Source organism: Squalius cephalus (assembly GCF_949319135.1).
Source record: "Squalius cephalus genome assembly, chromosome: 1".
Classification (NCBI taxonomy): domain Eukaryota; kingdom Metazoa; phylum Chordata; class Actinopteri; order Cypriniformes; family Leuciscidae; genus Squalius; species Squalius cephalus.
Genome location: NC_137122.1, coordinates 7,883,544 through 7,907,530, shown reverse-complemented (window position 1 = coordinate 7,907,530; position 23,987 = coordinate 7,883,544). Strand labels below are relative to the sequence as shown.

At 37.8% G+C, this 23,987-nt stretch overlaps 1 protein-coding gene and 1 long non-coding RNA gene across 3 annotated transcripts; one reads left to right on the top strand and one right to left on the bottom strand.

Annotated features, from left to right (window-relative positions):
• Nucleotides 1-313: 313 nt before the first annotated feature.
• Nucleotides 314-15,116, bottom strand: LOC307162340 (uncharacterized protein). 2 transcript variants are annotated; one of them, XM_079877587.1, is made up of 5 exons: nucleotides 14,943-15,116; nucleotides 13,403-13,524; nucleotides 12,413-12,614; nucleotides 3,433-3,684; nucleotides 314-3,067 (listed from the first exon to the last, which is right to left on the bottom strand). In XM_079877587.1, exons 4-5 carry the CDS (start codon nucleotides 3,488-3,490, stop codon nucleotides 1,752-1,754), a joined length of 1,374 nt encoding a protein of 457 aa, XP_079733713.1. In that variant the 5' UTR covers nucleotides 3,491-3,684; nucleotides 12,413-12,614; nucleotides 13,403-13,524; nucleotides 14,943-15,116; the 3' UTR covers nucleotides 314-1,751. The 2 variants fall into 2 exon arrangements, with proteins under 2 accessions (XP_079733713.1, XP_079733714.1); XM_079877588.1 differs by lacking the exon at nucleotides 14,943-15,116 and having other exon boundaries at nucleotides 13,384-13,446.
• Nucleotides 13,970-23,231, top strand: LOC307165150. The gene is made up of 4 exons (XR_013822419.1): nucleotides 13,970-14,082; nucleotides 21,189-21,453; nucleotides 21,664-22,554; nucleotides 22,658-23,231. It is a non-coding gene; the product is annotated as an uncharacterized lncRNA (long non-coding RNA).
• The last annotated feature ends 756 nt before the right edge of the window (nucleotides 23,232-23,987 follow it).

The following is a 23,987-nucleotide window of genomic DNA, read 5'->3' as shown; positions in this document are numbered from 1 at the left end:
AGCAGGTTTTCTCAGACAGCTGTGTGTGTGGATCATGCAAGGCGAAACCTTATGTCCCTGTAGCGTTAATAGAGTGATTCTGACTGGTCAATTTAGCTCAAAGGGATTATTAATTAATTTATAGGGAATTCGAAAGAATCACTTATTACAACCGAGCAAATGACTCGTTCGCGGTTCATTTGAACTGGCTGTAATTCTTCAACGGATATAAATATCCAAACTATAGTGAAACACTATAGTTAACAAGGTAACTTAGATCAGCAGTTTAAGACATTAATTTTGTAAGCACATAACACAAGTAACACTTCTCTTTAAAAATACAAGACTTTATTGATTATTCTAACACAGACTAAAACTAATATCTAACACAAACACACGCGCACACACACGAGTTGCAGAAAGGAAGAGAGTGAGGAAAGAGTGAGTTTAAGAGTGAGATGATGAAATCCCAAGATTCTATGCACTTATAAGACATAACCTGAACGAACCATCAATCATTAATTTAACCCTTCTTAGGCGGGTTATTAAATCAATACAATACACCAGTTCAGCTTTTGGTCTGGAGGTTACTTGTGTTGTGTTGCGTAGGGATTCCCTTTTGTCGGCGTTCGTTGGTTGATGTCCTCGTGCTTGAACAGATGTCTGGGGCGGCCAATCACGTGGTGTGCTGGCGAATGAATGAAAGTCTTTGTTGAAGCTGGCTTTGCAGAAGAAACGTGGGCCAAAATCTTGTGACAAAACTTAACTTAGAACTGAGACTCACAACGGAAAATAAGAAACTAAGAAAAGAAAGGAAATTGAGACGAGAGTAGTTAGATGGCTTGAATGAAGCTGTTGAACCCGTTCTTCTGATCTTGATTTGGGTTCTTTGTCTCTGCGCTTCTACATGGTTACTGTCTTTCTGTTCTCTTCTCCCTTCGCGCACCTTTTCAACCTTGTTGAAAATTCTTTCACCGAGAGAGCGCGCAAACTTTGTTCGGGTCTAAGATTTTTAAACTCATGTTTGTCCAGCATCCTAAGAGAACTGACCAATTAAGACACTGGCTTAATTTAGGAGGTGGCATTCTCTTCATCTCTTATCATAAATCAAGCTTATCTGTGCTCTCCTTACTCTCTAAGCTCTAGCAGAGAGGAAAGAGGCCACAGTTTAGACATTATTACTATTATAAGAATACAGAACATTTCACACAGATTTCACGCAAGCCATCTTTTGAATTAAGAACATACGATACGATAGGAAGCACGACACACTTTCAAGCATCTAATAGTTACAACAATTACATGAATTATATGGGATCTAAGCATATTAGACATGCACACATATTGTAAAAACAACAGAATTATGTAGTTGCATGATGTTTGATTATAAGTCCATCGACAATTGTTCTGGGATAATTTTATCCCAGAGTCAAAGTCTCAGTCTCTTTGGTTTGAAGTGATTTCAACACTGGGTCATTCATAGGTCTCCTTAAGGAGACTGGGGTCTGCTTTGTGTCTGTGTGGAGTCCAGCAGCTTCTCTGCTGTTATCTTGATCGAGCACAGAGCTTTAGCCATCTCTGAACCAATCAGTCTTTGGAACCAATCTAACATTGACACGTTCTTCCTTTAGTTGGGCTCATCTCTTTGAAGCCCGCATGGCCATAAAGTTCTTAGCTGGGGGTTTTCGTTGGTTAGCGTAAACTGGCTGAAGCCTGATTTTATGGCTCTGGATTGGTGATTTAAGTTCTGGAATGTTGAGTCCTGTGTGGAGTTATGTTTGAACAAAACACCTGGAAGCTTCATTTGTGTTTGATTTGCACTCAGTCGTTACACTAGTGTGGATCCTCTCATGTGATTTCAGATTTGCTGACTGATTGAATCTCTTGTCATAGTGTGAACACTTGTAAGGTTTTTCTCCAGTGTGAATTCTCTGGTGCAGTTTTAAACCGTCCGCTGTAGTAAAAGTCTTCTCACACTCAAAGCACATGTACTCTTTTACACCAGTGTGAATTTTCTCATGTCTATGTAAATATTGCAGCTGTGAAAAACTCTTTCCACACACAGAACATGAATGCGGCTTCTCCTTCGTATGAACTGTCAGGTGTCTCTTCAGCTCTGATACACAGATAAATGTTTTGCCGCACTGATCACATGAGAACGGCTTCTCTCCGGTGTGGATCATCATGTGTAATTTAAGGTGTGAAGATCGACTGAAATCTTTCCCACATTTATCACACTTAAACGGTTTCTCTCCAGTGTGAACTCTCATGTGTAGCTTCAGTGTACTTTTAAGAGCAAAACTCTGCCCACACTGATCACACGTGTAAGGTTTCCCTCCAGTGTGGATCCTCTCATGTGTTTTCAGATTTGCTGGCTGACTGAATCTCTTATCACAGTGTGAACACTTGTAAGGTTTTTCTCCAGTGTGAATTCTCTGGTGCCGTTTTAAACCGCCCGCTGTAGTAAAAGTCTTCTCACACTCAAAGCACATGTACTCTCTCACACCAGTGTGTATTTTCTCGTGTCTATGTAAATATAGCAGCAGTGAAAAACTCTTTCCACACACAGAACATGAATGCGGCTTCTCCTTCGTATGAACTGTCAGGTGTTTCTTCAGCTCTGATACACAGATAAATGTTTTGCCGCATTGATCACATGAGAACGGTTTCTCTCCAGTGTGGATCATCATGTGTAGCTTCAGTGTACTTTTAAAAGCAAAACTCTGTCCACACTGATCACACTTAAATGGTTTCTCTCCAGTGTGAACTCTCATGTGAACATCAAGACTATGTTTGCATGTGAAACTGTTTCCACACTGAGAGCAGGTGAAAGATTTCTTGGCTCTTCTTTCCTTTAAAAATGTGTTTTTAGTCTTTGAGCGACTCAGAGGTTTTTCTCCAGGTTTGACATGATGTTCCTCCTCCACTTCACTCAGTTCTTCTCTCTCCTCCTTCACTTCACTCAGTTCTTCACTCTCCTCCTCCTCTTCACTCAGTTCTTCACTCTCCTCCTTCACTTCACTCAGTTCTTCTCTCTCCTCCTTCACTTCACTCAGTTCTTCACTCTCCTCGCTCTCTTCCATCAGGTCTGACATGAAAGAAAAATGTATTAAGTACAATTCAGTACATCAAAATAATACACTGAAAGAAATACAAATTGAAAGGACATGAAAGTGAGCCCTAAAGTAATAGTAGAAAGTAGACAACTGTTTTTATTATTATGATAATTTGATGCCTTTTTATAAATTGATTATTTATCAGTTAAAATAGTATGTTGATAATCAATATCAACATTTCTCAAACCTCCCTTTACTGACCATTTGTTGAAGAAAAACCAAGAACATTCTGTACCATTTCATAGTTGAACTGTTTATCTAAATGTGATGAAGTGCTTGAATGTTTCTAACATGAATGTTCTTCAGCATCATGAATGAATGGAGAATAAACACCAACCTCTTTGTTCTTCAGAATCTTCAGTGTGTTTCATTCTGCAGGGTTCTGGATCACTCATGTTCTCACTGTCCTCTTTAATAAACTCAGTCTTTGCAGATTTCAGCTCTTCCTGATGCTCGTCTTCACTTGTAGCTGATGGGAATTTACAGCATTTATTGGAGAATTGATGTGTGAGGAGCTTCACTGACCATGTGACTGATGTGGGAGGAGCTTCGTTGATGATGCAATTGGTGTGGGAGGAGCTTCACTGATCTGCCCAAAATCAAAAATATATCAGTTACTGAGTTTGTTTTTATACTAACTGACACTTGAAAATTTCCTTGAATGAGGGACATTTTTCTTCTAATTATTTTTAAAACATTATCGAATCTGAATCCAGGGACAAATCCCATTGTTGCCATATTTTGACACCAACTTTGAGATTGATAATGATTTTACTAAAAACGTTTTGAATTATTAATGGCCGTTCACACTAGACTTTTCCTTGCACTGACTTCCATTCATACGCATGTGAAAGTGGGACACCAGAAACACAACCTCAAGTGAATAACCCTGTGAGAAATAACAATCCATTCATTATTTGTATTGCTAATCCTAACATTATTCTGTTTCTTCATTAAAATACAGGCATCTAGAAATAAAAAAAAATATATAACTAATTTAAATTCTTCCCAATATGAAAAATGGCAAGAAAAACAGTTAAAATCATAAACACAGAAATAAATGTACATATAGTAAGCAGCAAATCCCCTCAGTCTGCTGACACCAATGAAATGAGCTTTAAGTGTCAATTTACAGGAGATCTGAAGACATCAGCATAATAAATGAGGTGAAAACAGGAACTATTGTCATGAAATAAAGAGTGTTTTCAGCAGATCTGTTAATATTGATGAGCCTCAGACTATCAACACTCATTCAACAAGCCATTCAGGATCATCAGCAGATCATCTCAATTTATTCTGAGTGTTTGCTGTTAGAAACACATTATTTGAGTCAGGATAGATGATAAAAGCCTGTTAAACTGCTCCACTGAAAGACAATACTCTTATTTCTCAAACTATGACATGGATAAATCATCAATAACACAAAACAATGACACTCATCTTCCTCAACCACTACAGATTACAGCAGCATAATGTCCAAATTAATCTAAATTTGAGCCCGGCCGATATTAGGCATTTTCCTAACTATCGGTATCGGCATTTATAACGGCCGATAAATTAATATTTAAAAAAAATGCAGCGTGCAGTGATTTATGTAAGGATGGCGCTGCCAATAAAGCACCTAAAAGCTGTTACAAAGAACTGGCAAAAGTGGCAAAAAAATAACAGCGCGTCTGGTGTAGACACAGTGTTAAAGCTCATTCTGCTACGTTACAACATCAAGCAATATTCCAATAATTTATGTAATTAACACTTTATATAGGGCTATTTTGCATTAAAAGTAGCCAGATGGAGACGCGACACGTTCAGAATTAATACACTTTTAGTAAACTACAGAACAGCGCGAGCGGGAAGCGGCGCACCTCACGCGGGCAGAGAACGCGTCCGAGAACGGACACTGTTAGTGATATAAAACGCACACACACAGGTCTGTTAAATTAAGCAATACTTTTAAGGTAGTCTAATATTTTTCTGACTAACAAAATTACTGACACAGTCAAGGGTAGATTTAAATAAAGAAAAACGAAATTTAAATAAAGAAAAATGAAATTTAAATAAAGAAAAATGAAATTTAAATAAAGTTAAACGAAATTTAAATAAAGAAATTAAACGAAATTTAAATAAATTAAACGAAATTTAAATAAAGAAATTAAACGAAGTTTAAATAAAGAAAAACTCAATTTAAATAAAGAAATTAAACGAAATTTAAATAAAGAAATTAAACGAAATTTAAATAAAGAAATTAAACGAAATTTAAATAAAGAAAAACGAAATTAAGTTAAATTAAAAAACGAGATTAATTTAGATTGATAATAACGGGTAAAAATTCTAATACATTTTGTTTCTATTCTTCTATTTTCCACAATGTCAAAGCAACACAGCTTAATCCAAAACACAAGCTCAGGCATGCACTTCGGTCCATACAAACTCCGCTGTTCTGCGCTCTTGCCAGAGAAGACTTGCGCGTCGGTTCTATTTCTAGCATGCACGCGTTTTCCGCGTGGCTCGAGCCGCGCCTGAGAGACGCGTGTCTCACGCAGGCAGTGTGCAAACTCCAACCTGTTAACATGGGAGCCGAAATAAAAACGGCCATGCCACGCAGTCAGTGTGTCGCCGGCCTTATTCAAGCACGAATGAGAACCGTTTCGCGGGGGATCCCAGATGTGAAAAAAACAACAACAACTAATATTCGAATGTCAAATCGAATACCAACCCACCGAACGAATATTCGGGTCCAGCCTTGTAGCCTAGTTTCTAGGGGTGGCTCGATACCACTTTTTCATGTCCGATACCGATACCACACACTTGAGTATCTGTGGATACCGATACCGATACAATACCATATATTTTTTCTTAATTAAGCTGTTAATAACACATTTGTCAGGAGGATGCACTGTGCTTAACCTAGCCATCTAAAAAGCATCATGCTCAAACAGTGCAATAAATGTTCTACTTTCCTAAAGGAAGAAATAAGTAGCCCACAACATGACTCAGTTGTGCAATACTGCTGCTTAATTTTTATTTTTTCAAGTATGGCTCTGTCTTACGTAAGATAGGGTGGAATTTCCTTATATGGGTCCTAAGGGCACTTCTCCGCGGGCGCGTGCGCGCACTCATAGACCAGAGAGAGAAGAGAGCGAAAGCAGTACAGTACGTTACCTCAAAGCGCCCTGCCCGGCTTTTAGGGAAGTCAATGTCACCAAAGAAGTGGGTTTTTGGTTGCCAGGGCAAGACAACCCTGCACAGATTCCCAAAGAACCCAGCGTTAAGGGAACAGTGGATGGAGTTTGTTTTTTCGAAGCATCAACAGAGGTTGTGCAAGACTCTTTGTTCCCTGCATTTCGACGATGATTGTTTTATAAACAAAGCCCAGATCGACGGATTTGCAGATCGTCTAATGCTTAAGGATTGAGCAGTCACAATGATAAAGGTTCGCTGTCGCATGCGGTGAGTAAAGTGCTTCAAATGTCTCTCTGTGTTGTTGTTAGCTCGGTTAGCACAGCTATAGCACACCGCCCACACGGCCCGCCCCCAGCCGCTCGGTTTTTTCCGGAAAGACTCGGTACAGCCTATCTTTCTTTTATAAATATAATAAAACTAAAGACGTTTTGGAGATATGAAGGATGCAATACTACTCAATAGGTACTCAAGATTAACAGGAGATTGAGTGAAAATGAGCATTTCAACCCCCCCTTTAAGCATTTGTATGACAATTTAGGACTAAGGGACGTGATCGTATCGGATCGGGTTATACTCCCGCGATTCATGCAATATCCGATCCAGTGATTTTGGCCAGTATCGGACTAATACCGATACCGAATATCGGATCGGCGCACCCCTACTAGTTTCACGTTTAGTACATTTTGCTTACTAATTTAAAATAGTATAAAACTACTGTACATATTTAATTATAAACGTTTTCATTATGATATTATTAATTTTACTTTACTAAAAAGATCTGAGTTCTTCCTCCACTAAATGAAGATTAAAAATAGAAGAGTATTTAGAATATAATATAATATAAAATGCAATGCAAACTAGTTTGGTTACAGCTCAAATTCTCATTCTATCATTCACCCTGCCTCCATTACATATCTTTGTCACACAAGTGTTTGATCACCACATTTGAGTTATCATTGCAAAACGTTTATATATTTATTCTGTTTATACTGTGTATTCTACATACAGTACCCATCAAAAGTTTGTACACACCAATTGGAAAGTGTCCAAACTTACTATACTATAATACACATAAATAATATTGCTACTGTATTATAATATACACACAAATAATATCGGCCGATATATCGGTATCTGGCTTTTTTTTATCGGTATCGGCGCCCAAAAATCCATATCGGTCGGGCTCTAATCTAAATATATAGTTTGATCTTATAATAACTAAATTAATCACTACACAGTGAATTTGAGATCCGGAAATCAACACCAATGTACTTAATTTCAACACTTTAAATGTGTAAATATGGGAACAACCCTCAAAGTGTTAGTTCGACACTTTCAAGAGTGTTGCCTCTCGCAACACCAACACAGTAGCCTGACTTCGTCATACTCATATTCTAGTCAGAATGTGAGTCTGAGACTGCTCCATAGAGATTTGATTATGGGGCGTGTCTCAATCGAACCAGGAAAAAAAAAACTCTGCACTCAATTGGATAGACCTACAACCAATCAGAGCAACGGAGTAAATGACGCATGTTCTTCATTCATATTTTCAACCAACAAAATGTCGCGGCTCTCTGTTCCTCTTTTAAAATGAATGCGCTGTCGATATCTTCAATAACGGACGCGATGGCGGAATCTACACATGATGTTTCATAAACAAAGTTTGGGAGGAGCACGTACAAATAATCAATCCAATATCAACTTGTCATCAAACAATACCATGTCTAACGTTACCCTATCTATCAGCATGAGGAAGCATATTCACTCTGTCAACTTACCTAACACTCCTTGACAGTTTTTCAGCATCCCTCCACCACCCCGAATCCTCACTCTTGTCTTGTTCTCTCACAACCAGGAACACGGGGGGAGTATGGCTACCGAGCCCACAGCCCTCGGACAGCACGTCATATACGCATTTAGTCTATCTGACTTATTTGTGTGAACTCGTGAAATCTTATATACGCATTTATTCTATCTGACTTATTTGTAAATGTGAACTCGTGAAATCTCAATTCTCCAGCTGCACTCGTCTTTGTTGTAAACTAATTCAAATCAAGCGCTCTTTGGTGACGTGGGTGATTACGTTACCGTTGCTCATCTGTCCATCATCGTATAAAGCCCGCCCCTGACAATTTGATTGGTCCGAACTATTTTTGTCCAGACCGAACTTCCCGACCAAAAAATATTGTGGGCGGGGTTCGGGCTGGCACCCAGGCTACCAACACAGAGTTACAACATGAACACTAAGAGAGTGAAATATGAACACCTATTCTGCATTACCTACTTTAAAGAACTGTAAAATACACTGACAAATCATGTAATCTGAAAAAATAAATTCACTCTGAAATAAACATTACTTTATATTACTCTTTAAAAACTTTATTTCAAAACAATCCAGAAATTTAAATTGTAGGCTAACCTTAGACTGGGATCATAAAAGTGGTTTTCTCAATTAGATTAATATTAAATTAATTAATGTTAAATTCCCATAGAGGCAGGCAGATTTTTATTTTTAAGTATTTCTTTTAAATTTTTTTTAGGATACTATGCATCCTGATAAAGTTCCCTTGGCCTTTGGAATTAAAATAGCCCCACATCATCACATAGCCTTCACCATACCTAGAGATTGGCATGGTTTTATTTCAGTTAGCCTAATAGCTAGTTTGATTTGCATTGAGAGATGATCTTATGGAAAGTACCCCATGCCAATCTCTAGGTATGGTGAAGGCTATGTGATGATGTGGGGCTATTTTAATTCCAAAGGCCAAGGGAACTTTATCAGGATGCATAGTATCCTGGATCCATGAAGTAACTGGCCTTTAAAAATAAAAATCTGCCTGCCTCTATGGGAATTTAACATAGGGGTGTCCAAACTTTTGCACCCTGTATTTTAAGGAAGAACATTTATTTATTTACGATACATTATTCATTCACAAAGAAAATTGGTGTCCTTAAAGGTTGGATTTTTCCTCATTTTTTAAATTAAGGCATTAAGTTCAATTTCCAAAAGATGATTTTTTATTCCTCTTTTTAGTCAACTTTAGCATGGGTGTCTAAACTTATGCATAGCACTGTATATGTAAACATTAAGACCAGGTTACTCACATGTCTCTGAACGCACACATGCACATAACGACACAGACGACAACTATGCACTTCAGAAATATCTACGATGTGCTGCCCGTGGTCACTCACATTGTTGCTTTCTACTTCTCCACACCTTTCCCCTCTAATCTCCTTTTTTAACTGCTTCTCTTGCCACCTTATCTGCTTTCTCATTTCCCTGAATTCCAGAGTGTGCAGGGAGCCACAGAAATATGTCATTTTTCCCCTGTCTAACTAGTCTTGAGTTCACAAATAACACTTTATACAAAATGTCTAGATGACTTTTAGTTACACCTGTCTTCATGCTTATAAGAGCTGCCACAGAGTCCAGTGTTTCCCACAGAATTAGATTCTATTTGCGGTGGTGTGGTTTTTGGGGACCGGGGACAAAGTTAAATATATCATATATATATATATCCTAAAAAATGACCCCCTCTTAATAAGAATCACAAGCTGAAATGTTGTGAAATACATGAAGACTGTTTTTTTATAGGTTTTATAGAAAAAAACTCTTGAAGGACCAGCACCACATCCTCTTCTACCACTATTTGAAGAATTCATCTTCTAGAATATGTTTTAATAAGTTTTGGGAGTTTATTTTTAGTCCCTCTCCTACCCTGATGTCCGTTTTGCAGAGATGGACTAAAAATTAACTCATAAAACTTACTGTCAGATTCTGGAAGATGAATTCTTCAAATAGTGGTAGAAGAGGATATGGTGCTGGTCCTTCAAGAGTCACTCTCAATCTGTCTGTCTATAAAGCCTATAAAAAAAACAGTCTTCATGTATTTCACAACACTTCAGCTTGTGATTCTTATTAAGAGGGGGTCATTTTTTAGGATTCTTTGCCTAACCCAAGTCTTTGAGACCCTAACACCTTGCTCTTCTGGAGACTCCAGGTAGGTTGCAGTTCTGGAAAATGGTGGCGCTGGAGACTTAAGGGTTCCTGATGGTTTCACACTTAATTCTTCACTAGAATTCTTCATTCTTTTGCAGTTAACATGTGTTTTTTCTTCTCCACCTGTTTTTGTCTGACCCTGCTGACCCAATGAGCATTTCACTGTCCAATGGTCATGCCTTAACTGCAATCTCTAGTATTACATTAATATTGCATTGTTCTTATGGGGATTTAATAATTTTTGACTTTTCAGTCTTTGTTAAATCTCTTTTTTGGCTTATTTTATCTGTAAAAGAAAACTTGCCTAATAATTCTGCACACCTGAAAATAAGACATTTTTCATTTCCAGCCTTCATGAACAATTATATATCACTTATAAATGATTAAATACAAAATTAATAGTAGTTATTAAGATTAATATGGTTTGGAATTGGCAAAATATTCCTGGGAATAAAATATGATCAGAAAATAAACGTGCCTAATAATTCTGCACACACTGTACTAACCATTCAACTCCGGATTGATTCTGGAATCTTCGCTGGGGGAATAAGCATTAAGCACAAACAAACAATCCGCCCTCTTGCTCATGTTTTGATTCAGATCGTGCGGTAAGAGAAGGAGGGGCTAGTCGTGCCTCCAGTGTCAGTTTGTGAGAGAGAGGGGGAGCAAGCAGCGCGAATAAAATACAATTTTACCCATATTAAATAGTTAAAAAATCTGAATCAATCTGTGGCGGTCAGCGTTGATATGTGGCGGGCCGCCACAAATTAATGAATGTATGGGAAACCCTGGAGTCACTACATATTAAGATGTCCTTCTCACTAATATGTCCATTCCAACGCCATCAATATGGCAAACAGTTCAACTGCAAACACACTCAGACTATCAGTTGTTCTTTTACTAAATTCCACCTGATATCTAGGAACAACAACTGCAGCTCCTGTTGCATCTGTTTGCATGTCCTTTGACCCATCTGTGAAAATCTGAATACTTTCCTTATACTTATTTTCCATATCTATAAAGACAGAATAAGAAAGTCTCTATGTGCTTTTCAATAAAAAAGAAAGGTCAATGGAAAATTTTAGAATAAAGATTGATGAGAAGGAGATAGATGAGGTACATGAAGTAAAATTTCTATGGGGTGCTTTAGATTCTCATCTTAAGTTTGATAGACATGTAAAGAGACTGTGCAGAACTGTCAAGAAGACAAATTTAAACTGCTTCCCATTAATAAGACTATAGATAGGCCTACTCATTAAGGCAGTTTATGCATTCTCTGATATTTACTCATCCACCATATTGCATTACTGATTGGAGTCAGGCCAATCAAACAACAATTACACCCGTTAGGTCATTATATAAACAGGCATTAAAAGTAATGGACCAGAAACCTGTAAGATGGCACCATTGCCTCATTCTAAGGAAGCATAATGTTTAGAGTTTTGACAATTTTGTAAATTATTCATTTCTAAACCTACTTTTTAAGTGTGTGAACAACCTTGCACCAGAAATATTCTGTCAACTAGTAGTGAAACAAAAGAGCGGAATAAGAACTAGAGGCACAATAAGTGGAAACTGTACAGCCGCAAAACGTAGAACAACATTTGGTCAGACATCATTTTCAGTAAGAGGCAAATTGTGGAAAACATTAACAGAGCTCAAGGTTTTTAATGCACATTTACAGCAATGGCTGAAACTGAAACAATTGTGTGAACACTGACTGTACAGGATACAACACAACACATACAAACATAAAGTTTCGTGTTTTTGTATTGTTAAATGTGTCTAGATTTCTACATCTATTTAAGCCCATATCTTATTGCATGTATAGGATGTATTTATTGTATGTATTTTAATAGTTATAATCTTTTAAATTCAATACTCTGTAATTTCTGTTTTAATTTTACAAGCCTAACCAGGGACAGGGTTTGCAAATTAGTCATGACTATAATAAACCTGCATGCATGGCATCTACTTTGTATTCTTTATAAATCAATGTTCAATGCATTTGTCCCTGTTAAATAAACAATAAATAAATAGTGTAACTGTTTAAATCTAAATGTGATGAAGTGCTTGAATGTTTCTAACATGAATGTTCTTCAGCATCATGAATGAATGAAGAATAAACACCAACCTCTTTGTTCTTCAGGATCTTCAGTGTGTTTCATTCTGCAGGGTTCTGGATCACTCATGTTCTCACTGTCCTCTTTAATAAACTCAGTCTTTGCAGATTTCAGCTCTTCCTGATGCTCTGATGCTCGTCTTCACTTGTTTTCCAGCATTTATTGGAGAATTGCAGTGGGAGGAACTTCACTGATGACGAATTTACAGGAGATCTAATAAATGAGGTGAAAACAGGAACTATTGTCATGAAATAAAGAGTGTTTTCAGCAGATCTGTTCATATTGATGAGCCTCAGACTATCAACACTCATTCAACAAGCCATTCAGGATCATCAGCAGATCATCTCACTTTATTCTGAGTGTTTGCTGTTAGAAACACATTATTTGAGTCAGGATACATGATAAAAGCCTGTAAAACTGCTCTACAGATAAATAATTACAGAAGCATAATATGTACATTTGAATAGTTACATTTTATGACAATCACGAAGTACTTAAATTGTTAAAATATTACATTTTGTGTGCGCTGAAACTGATCATAAAACGTTTAAAAATAAAGAGCATCACAAAGCAATATTGTTCAAAGAGTAAAGCGCTATTCATTTATTAATATTAACATTTAAGAGTTGATTTAATGTCTCACGTGGCTCATTATAGGCTCAACGTAAAGTAAGAGATCAATTCACATCAATTCCCCTCACAGATCTCAAACTTTACCTCTTAACTCTTGACATTCAGTAACAGTTCTCACACAAACATCGAGACAATCACACAAACGAACACAAACTCGCTCAGGTCTGAATGAACTCAACATATTCTCCTCATGCTCGCTGCTGCTGCACTAAATGTTTATTTCAGAAGGAAGACGCCAGAAAAGACGCACAAGTATCGCTGTGATCGATGAAAACAATACAGAAATGAGTCTGTCGCTTAATCAAACTGTATAAAGTGTGTGTGATGGTTGTGTAAATGTGAGAAATACCGTGAACTGCTCTCCTCACCTCAGAAGACTCGACGCTGAAACTTTTCTTTTTCTTCTTCTGGTGTTTAATGGCGGATTGGCAGACCAACATAAATGGTGCATTTCAGCCACCTACTGATCTGGAGTGTGGAGTATACTTGGCTTTGGAAGAAAAAAAATTCTATTTATTATTCCTGTTTTATTTAGATATTTAAATATTAATTCATGAATTCTTGATTGTCTTGACCCATTTACTAACAATACTTATATTGAAATTGTATCAACTCCCATCCATCGTAACTCTTGACTTAACTGTTGTCTCTCCCTTTCATATGCAGCACTTTCTAAAAGAATATGCTGCACTCACTCTAAAAAATGAAACATGGCTGTTGTTGAACCAAAGAAATGTAACTATGCTCAAATTAAATAATGTTCTTGTGTTTGTGCATTAAAACTAAAACAGTTGTGTTGACAGAATTAGAAAAAGTCATTTCTCAAATTTACACAACTCACTTAAGTTAAATTAACGAAATGCAGTTGTGTTACCGCTGCAGTACCGCACTTTGGTCAACAGGTGGAGCTATATATGCGCATGCGCAAATATTTCAAAGAACATTAATGCGTAGCTCATCTCTTAGCACTCGTTCTCCATTTTGTGGGAATCAAATCATACTCAAACGGAGGCTGCAATCAACATTTTGTATTTATCTGGACCAAAAGGTGAGTTATTTTACTTCCTATCTTTTAATATTGATGCTGTCAGTAAATTAGAATAGTCAATCGCTGTTTTTGTTGGTATTTATTGAAGTTGCTTTAGCACTTGTCCTCAAGTGGTGTTGTTAGCTGCTAGCGTTTTTTAGCTCTTATGTGAGCTTTTAAACTTGCTGAACTTTGATAATATTTGAATTTACCCATACAAAAAATGGCAAATGACCTTATTTTTTTTATAAAATTGCTAGTTAAGAAGAGTTTCTCCATGTTGTGCCCCAAAATTAATAACTTCCTTAATGTTGAGCATTTTTATTTAATGTCAAATAATAACTCTGAAACTTTTGAAACACAGAATGCATAGGCATATGGCAATAAACACGTTTGACACTGACTCGAGTAAGATGGCATCTACTGTAGCATCTGGTAAGCTTATTAGGTCATCCAAAATAATTTTACTACAGTTTTTTTTTTTTTTGTATTATTATTATTATTTGACTCTGTTACGGACCCTGGTCTAGGTCAGGGAAGTAACATAAACAACAACACAATGCTTTTCAGTTAGTCTTTTTATTTGACTTTTCTTGCTCTCTTGATTGTTTTCAGAATATGGTATCTCAGAGTTTACAAAGTGTTTTGAGTAAAACAAGTAAATCAAACAAAGCAATATACGAAGCAAAATCTTCAGGGGTGAGCTAATGCCAAAATAACAAACAAACAGAAACTAACTTTCCCACAAGAAAGCTAACTTCCCTAATGATCACAAATAAAAGAAACAAAAGATACAGAAAAAGTACCCTATCTCCTTAACTATCCAGTAAACAGGAGAAAAGTGAAGGCCTTTTGGCCTACAAAAAAAACGAGGCACTCACCCCCTACAGCTTCTCAAAGTCATGTAGCTGGTATGTAACAGATGTAATCACAAGCATTGAGGTCTCTAAAAACATATCACCAAGAATTAGGTGGCTAACAGCACTCTGTTAACTCTACACAGGAAGAGCACAGCAGACATTGTGTTACACTTTCACAGGTCAAACACACAGTACAACAAAGTGCAAGCAAAAAAAACAGAGAGCTCCCTCCAGAGGAATTCCAGGGGATTTTATAGTCCAGGCCTCTTTCTCTGGTCCAACCACCAACGGCTTCTCATAAAGTCCAGGACCAATCCTAAAGAAGGAGACAGCAGGAACAACAACAAAAGCATCACAACCGTAACACCCCCACCCTTAAAATTACAAATAATTATTTGTAATCACAAAACAATTCTTAATCCTCAAGGTTACATGGTGCACGTGACAAGGCATCGGCAAGCACATTTTCACATCCCTTCTTGTGCCGAATTTCCAAATTAAAACCTTGTATCAAAAGAGACCAGCGCATCAGTCTATGATTTGAATTCGACATCCGGAACAGAAAAACCAGGGGATTATGGTCAGTATACACCAGGATAGGGACATTACAAGCATCAAGATAAATTTCGAAATGCTGAAGTGCAAGCAACAGTGCAAGAGCCTCTTTTTCGATTGTACTATAATGTCGTTGCGATTTCGTAAACTTCCTTGAAAAATAGCATACTGGGTGATCAATTCCAGTAACATCCTCCTGAATAAGGACTGCGCCTGCTCCCACCTCACTCGCATCCACTTCCAATTTAAATGGTCGTGAAAAATTCGGAGCTGATAGAACTGGGGCACTACGCAGCAACGTTTTAACAGCATCAAAAGCTGCCTGACATTCTGAACTCCAATCAAAAACTTTGGATTGACTCAGTAAGTTAGTAAGGGGTGATGCAACTTCAGCAAAATTCTTGCAAAACGCACGGTAATATCCCGTCATTCCCAAGAAACGACGCAGCTCTCGTTTCGTTTTGGGAGCTGGAAAATCAATTATGCACTCAATTTTCACATTGACAGGACGCACCTGTCCCTGACCCACACATTTCCCAAGATATGTCACGACCGCTTTACCGAACTCACATTTGGCAAGATTCAATGTAAGAGATGCATCACTTAGTCGATGAAAAACTGCATAAAGACTTGTTAGATGCTGTTCCCAATCAGATGAATAAACGACAATGTCATCCAGGTATGCCTCACAGTTTTCTAACCCAGCCAGCACTATTCTCATTAGGCGTTGGAAAGTGGCGGGTGCGTTTCGCATCCCGAAAGCCATCCTCTTGTACTGCAGGAAATGATCAGGCGTAACAAAGGCAGAGATTTCTGAAGCCCTGGCGGTCAAGGGTACCTGCCAGTAACCTTTTAACAGGTCAAGCTTGGTTACAAACTTTGCAGCGCCAACCCTATCAATACAATCATCCATCCTTGGTAAAGGATAGGAATCAGGTTTCGTGATGGAATTTACCTTGCGGTAATCTATGCAAAACCGAAATTTCCCATCTGATTTAGGCACCAACAGACAGGGTGAGCTCCATGGACTGGAACTTGGCACAGCAAAACCGTGTTCTAACAAGTATGCAGACTCTTTTTGCATTATTTCTCTCTTGATGGGGTTTACACGATAGAAATTTTGCTTGATAGGAGAGCAATCACCCACATCAATATCATGTTCCAACACTGTGGTTTGACTAGGCACATCAGAAAAAAGAACAGGAAACTTTTCAATGAGCGCAACAACATCACTTTGACACGCTTCACTCAAATAACACAGATGGGACTTTAAATCCACTAAAAGCTTTGAATTGTCCAACAGAGCACACGATACATCTCGCATCCTAAGCCCATCCTCCTCAGGACAATACACAGCTGCCATAGCAGCAGAGATGGAATCAGTGGCTTTTGGCACACTCTGAGCTACATCCTTAGGAGTTTCATCTCTCATTACATAGGCCTTAAGCATGTTAATGTGACACACTCTGGTCTTTCGCTTTCTGTCAGGAGTATTAATGACATAATCTGTGTCACTTAATTTCTGCTTGATAGTATAGGGACCCGAGAACTTTGCCTGCAATGAGGACCCTGGAAGAGGAAGGAAGACGAGCACCAAATCACCTTCCTGGAAACTTCGATAAACACTCTTTTTATCAAAGCGGGTCTTCATTTTAATTTGAGTGTGGCCCAACTCCGAAAGTGCCACTTCACGAGCTCGGCGTAGGCGTTCTCTGAAGGAATTCACAAACTCGAGTACGCTCGTTTGGGGGGTTGTCTCTGCCAACAACTGTTCACGAAACAGTTTTTTTTTTTATATATATTATATTTATTGTAGCATTTTCAGATTTTCAAACAAATAGACAATACAATCACAAGACAGGACCAAACACAACTACACATCAAAAAAAAAAAAAAAAAAAAAAAAAAACTCCTTCAATTAGATTCAAGTTTGCAGATAACCACATCACCAGGCACAGGCAAGGAAGGTCAGAACAGATTTTTGCCTAGTGTGACATTATAACGAAACAGTTTTAACGGGCCCCGCACAGTGTGCCCAAACACTAATTCGGCAGGACTAAAACCTAAGGATTCCTGAACGGTTTCTCGTACAGCAAACATAACCAAGGGAACGCCCTCATCCCAATCTTTCCCAGTTTCAAAACAGTACGTACGCAACATACTTTTCAAGGTCTGATGAAAGCGTTCTAGTGCTCCCTGTGACTCTGGGTGATAGGCACTAGAAAGTTTATGCTTTACAGACAAACAGTCCAGAACCTGAGAAAACAGCTTGGAGGTAAAATTTGTACCTTGATCTGACTGTATAACTCTGGGAATACCAAATGTAGAGAAAAATTTGACCAGTTCTTTAGTCACATTCTTAGCTCTAATGGTACGCATAGGAATCGCCTCGGGGTACCGAGTAGCAGCACACATTAGAGTCAGCAAATATTGATAACCAGACTTAGTCTTGGGTAACGGACCAACGCAATCAATAATAATTCTCTCAAATGGCTCCGACACAATTGGAATAGGATGAAGAGGAGCACTAGGAATTCCCTGATTAGGTTTACCAGCTAGCTGGCACACATGACAGGATCGACAGTACTCTGAAACCGCTTTTTTCAAGCCAGGCCAAAAAAAATAGTGAAGAATGCGACCGAAAGTCTTGTTTACTCCGAGATGACCAGAGAGAGCATGATCATGAGCTAAACACAAAATCTGTTCACGATAATTATGAGGGACCACTACTTGAAACACAGTCTTCCAGCTCAGATCCTTCTCTGATGGGGACCACTTACGCATAAGCACTCCATCCTCCCAAACATAAGCCACATCTTTATCTACTACATCTTTTTGTACAGCCTCAGCGAGACACTTGGCTAGAGACGGGTCAGCTTTCTGTGCGGCCGCCAGCTGTTCTTTTCCGGCCCCAAGCATAGACTCCAACTGGACTACAACATCCTGGTCAGAAACACACACATTAGGAGAAACATCCTGCATACATTCATTTCTGTCAACTTTATCAGTCATAAATGTTTCAGACACATCTAAAACATCATCAAACTTTCTAGTCTGAGCACGGGTTACCGCACAGGCAGTAAAAACAGAAGGAAACTGTTGACCTACATCAAGCTGTTCACAAAACCCAGACACATCTGGCTGATCCACAACAATGGGCTGAGGAAACACCTTACCCCCAGCAATATCATTGCCTAGTATCAGACCTACTCCTTCTATCGGAAGCTGAGCACGTACTCCCAAACTTACAATTCCTGTAAACAAATCAGATTGAAGGTAAACGGAATGCAAAGGAACTTTAACACAGCCGAGCTCAATACCACGGATTAACACGCTTGATCCGCAGGATGACTGTTCTGAGAAGTCTAGTGCGCTTTCCACAATAAAGGATTGAACCGAACCAGTGTCTCGCAAGATTGTAATCGGCTTCAAATTTCCCTGCTCCCCTGTGAGAGATACTGCACCGTTCATAATAAAAGGGCAGTATAAATTTGTATGCGAATTAATAGAATTAAACACGGAGGGAGCAGTATGAACCAGAGCAACTCCCTTTGGTTTCTCAGGAGGTTTAATCTGATTCCAGCGTTTACAATCAGCAATCAAATGTCCTGGCTCGCGACAGAAAAAACAAACGCGCCTCTCTCCCTCACGAGCCACATTGGTATTACGAAACACATTCGAAGCTGCTTCTCTATTCTCTCCTTTTCCTTTACCCTTAAAAAAAAACCTTGAGCTGTTTCTCACAGGAAACTCAACAGATGAACCATGTTTCTCTCTACACACAGACGGAGTAAAAACAGTTTTGTGCGTGAGCACAAATTCATCTGCCAAAACAGCGGCATTAGTCACAGACAAGACCTTCTGTTCATTCAGATATACAACAATGTTCTCTGAAACACAACTTTTAAAATCCTCTAACAACAAGAGTTCACGTAATTGCTCAAATGTTGTAACTCTGCTTGCTGCACACCATTTATCAAACAACACCGTTTTCTCACGAGCAAACTCGCCGAATGTTTGACTGGTAATTTTCTGATGGTTCCTGAATTTCTGTCGATAAGCTTCAGGTACTAATTCGTACGCTCTCAAAACAGCTTTAACTGTATCGTAATTCAAACTTTGCTCAATAGGTAAAGCTGTACACACTTCCTGAGCTTTACCCACTAATTTACACTGCAATAGCAGCGACCACAACTCTTTTGGCCAACGTAATGTAGCTGCTATGCGTTCGAAAGCGACGAAATAGGAGTCTACCTCCGTCTCTCTAAAAGGAGGAACAAGTGTAACGTATTTACTCACATCAAAGCTGGTCGCAACAGAAGAGGTAGCAGGTGGACTTTGATTCTGTGCAGGTGAAATTGGAACATTCCCTGGCAAACGAGGAGATGGTGGTCTAGACCTGGGCACAGGCACAGGCACATTAGGTGACGATCTAGCTTGCAATTCCAAACTGCGTAATTTAAATTTATTATCAGCCTCTAACTCAAGAGTCCGAAAATGAAGAAGCTGCGCGTCATAATCCTGTTTCTTTAACTGCAGGTCCAACTCCTTCAATTTAATAGCCAGCATAGGATCAAATCGAGAATGACTAGGATCTATGCTTGAAAAAGGAAAGATATCTCCATCTACTGCTGCCTCAGCACCCTTCTCAATTACTCCTTCCACAGATTCCTCTGGCAAAATTCTAGCCTCCACCAGTTTGCTATGCAACTCTTCTTTAACCAATCGTTTTGGCCCCTCCCTATGAACACCAATATTAAAGAAATCTGCAATTTGTAACAAATCAGCTTTACGACACTTATTAAATTCCTCCGTGGTAGGAGACAATGTAAACGACGTTAAATCAAATTCCATGCTAATACTCCTCAAATTCGTCAAGCACCAAAGAAAAATTACCAGGCAAAAAATGCTTGTATAACTAATATCAACTACATTCATTGATATGCAATGGACGAGCCCCCAATTTATGTTACGGACCCTGGTCTAGGTCAGGGAAGTAACATAAACAACAACACAATGCTTTTCAGTTAGTCTTTTTATTTGACTTTTCTTGCTCTCTTGATTGTTTTCAGAATATGGTATCTCAGAGTTTACAAAGTGTTTTGAGTAAATCAAGTAAATCAAACAAAGCAATATACGAAGCAAAATCTTCAGGGGTGAGCTAATGCCAAAATAACAAACAAACAGAAACTAACGTTCCCACAAGAAAGCTAACTTCCCTAATGATCACAAATAAAAGAAACAAAAGATACAGAAAAAGTACCCTATCTCCTTAACTATCCAGTAAACAGGAGAAAAGTGAAGGCCTTTTGGCCTACAAAAAAAACCAGGCACTCACCCCCTACAGCTTCTCAAAGTCATGTAGCTGGTATGTAACAGATGTAATCACAAGCATTGAGGTCTCTAAAAACATATCACCAAGAATTAGGTGGCTAACAGCACTCTGTTAACTCTACACAGGAAGAGCACAGCAGACATTGTGTTACACTTTCACAGGTCAAACACACAGTACAACAAAGTGCAAGCAAAAAAAACAGAGAGCTCCCTCCAGAGGAATTCCAGGGGATTTTATAGTCCAGGCCTCTTTCTCTGGTCCAACCACCAACGGCTTCTCATAAAGTCCAGGACCAATCCTAAAGAAGGAGACAGCAGGAACAACAACAAAAGCATCACAACCGTAACAGACTCACATCTTCATTTTTGTTTCCTCAGAATTTTGGAGTCCTACATGTGACGTGCATAGATTGTGGCTCTTCTCAAACATCCAGATCTAAGCTTTTAAAACACTTCAGGTTGGTACATGGACACAGACAAAGTTTTAAAACATGGAATTCGCTGTGGTCCCACATATGCTCAATACTTATGCAGGTTATCAAGGTGCTGATGGACAGAACATTTACGCACAGGAGACATGAGATGATCGAAGATCTGCGTTTCGTCACTGAATTTAATAACAGATAGCCAGCACTCTTTAGAGGTAAGTCTTTATAATATAATGTCATCTGTGATGAATTACTTGGATGGTTATTGTATGCAATTCCAAATTATAAATTGAAGTATTTTAGATGTAATTCAGATAAATGCTGTTAAAGAAATACTGTTAGTCTTGGTATATGATAATATTGTAAAGACTCAAATTTATCAGCAACCAACCTGATTTGTCCTTTTTGTTCATTTCTGAACCCAGCTCCTCAAAAATTTCAAAAAGACAGAAGGAACAGCGGTAAAGAAGATCATAAGCATCCTATCAGTTATGGATCTGGTATGTTCTGTTATATTCTTCATCATTTTTTATCTGACAATAATTCACTATAGATTAAAATAGTATACCCAAAGATGAACATCATTTACTCTGCTTCATGTCACCGAATCCCTTTTATTTTTCGCTTTTCTAACTAAAAAGGTAAATTATGTGGTTGTACTGCTCATTTCTGTCCATGCAATTAAAGTCAACGGTGAGTTCCTGTTCTGAAGCTTCTAAAGTCACATGCAATTGTTTGATGCTATTGAAGCTTCGGAAGAAGAATTCACCATTGACTGTCATTGTAATGACAGAAATGAGCAGGAAAAACAGGAAAAAAGACTTTGGGAGTTTGAATGACATAAATGTCAGTAAAAAAAAAAAAAAACAGAACTTTTGGGTATCCCTTGAATTTTTGTATATAAGCTCTGGAATGTTAATATGTACATGATTAATTCTGTTTTAATTTCAGAGCTTGTTCGTCTCTTTACCCTATTTCTCAGCAGCATCAGATTTGTGATTTATGCACCTACAATTGGAACAGCTCTGACATCCAAGATTATTTAATGGCTTTTCTGTAGCAAAGCTTTTGGTTTAGAACCACTTATTACTTTTATTGTACTGGTTCTCTGAATTTTGAGGCCCTCACAGATGCAGTTGCAGATAATATTTTGTTTTGGCTCTTGTAGAAATAACTTTGGCATAATTTGTGTTAATTCTTCTGAACACTGCTTATTTGTCTCATTGTTCAGAATGACACCACTGGGAAAAGGTGAATTCATCTTGAATGCACTTGCTGTTTACCTGGCCCTCTCAAACCTTGTGAAGGAGTGCATGGTAAATTATTTACATTTATAAAAAATATTGGATGTTTCTCTAAAATCAACTATCCCTTTCACCCCTGATCTGTTGTTAATTGTTACTTTATGTATTTTTTTAGGATGTTGAACATGAAGTCCTATCCTCAGTACGCAAGACCACCTTAGGAATCTATGTGGTCAAACATGAAGGAGCAGAGGCTACAGATCCTTACAAATATGTTGGCATCATGATTTAAGGCATCTAAATACATGACAACCTGAACAATGTGCAGAAGTGTGTTCTTCGATGCCAGGTCTTATTTACGCCTGAAAAATAAACTCTTGAAATCTGAGGTTAGGAACATTTCTGGTCTTTCTATAATGTTGCACTGTTGACTGTTACAGTACTTTTGTTTCAATATCAACCATGTTACATTCCTTTGCATAATAGTCTTGTTTTAAACAACTGATAAATTGTTTGCTGCTTTTTTTGCAGAACACCTTTATAAGTAATGATTGATAAATCCTTTCACCTAAAGGCAATATGCTTTTTTAAAATTATTTATTTAATTATTTTCTTGAAAAGTGAAGGCAGTCTTTACAGAGTAAATATTGTGTACATGTTCACGTTGGAAATGTTTGTAAAAATGTAAACAAAATTGTAAAAAAAGAAAAAGTGAATGTATTCATTGAATAAACTCATAATGAAACTGGATTATTTGTGTTGGTTGAATGTAAAAATATTAATTTTAGGATAATTGAACTTAATTAACTTAATTGTTTTGGACAAAATTAAGACTGTTAACCTTATTCAACTAAACGGCATTGGATTAACCTTATGTAATTAACTTAAGTATATTGAAATAAATAATGTTACATAAATCCAACATAACCCAGTTATGTGGGACCGGTTGACATAAAATAGTTAATTAAAGCCAACATATAATTTCTTAGAGTGCTGTTTCTAAATCCTCACAATTATCACAGTTTCCTGTATCATGCTTCCCTATTTTATAAAGACTATAATTTAATGCAGTGTGACCAATTCTTAACCTTGTAATAATGACATCTTTATTCCTATTTCCATATCTTGTCCTCTCATTTCCAACCCGTTCCTGAATTTGATAAATATGGGATGATTATAGTATCAAAATGATTAACACGTGCAAGCACACTTATAAATGAACTTGATACATGTTGCAGAAATGTTTTATCCATGCCTTTCAACTTGTGTGTGCAAAATTCAAAATTGAATGAATGTGAAGCAATTTGTACAAATAGAGACATTTTTGTGAATACAAATGTTTTCTTTTGTATTAGTGTATCATAATTTGCGCATGCAACACAGAAGATGTGCATGTGTGGATCAGGTGGCACGCGTGCATTCATTGAGTCTCCTCTGAGTCGATCTCATTTGATTCATTTGGATTTTGAGACTTTCTTTTCGCGGTTTTTAAGCATTTCACAACC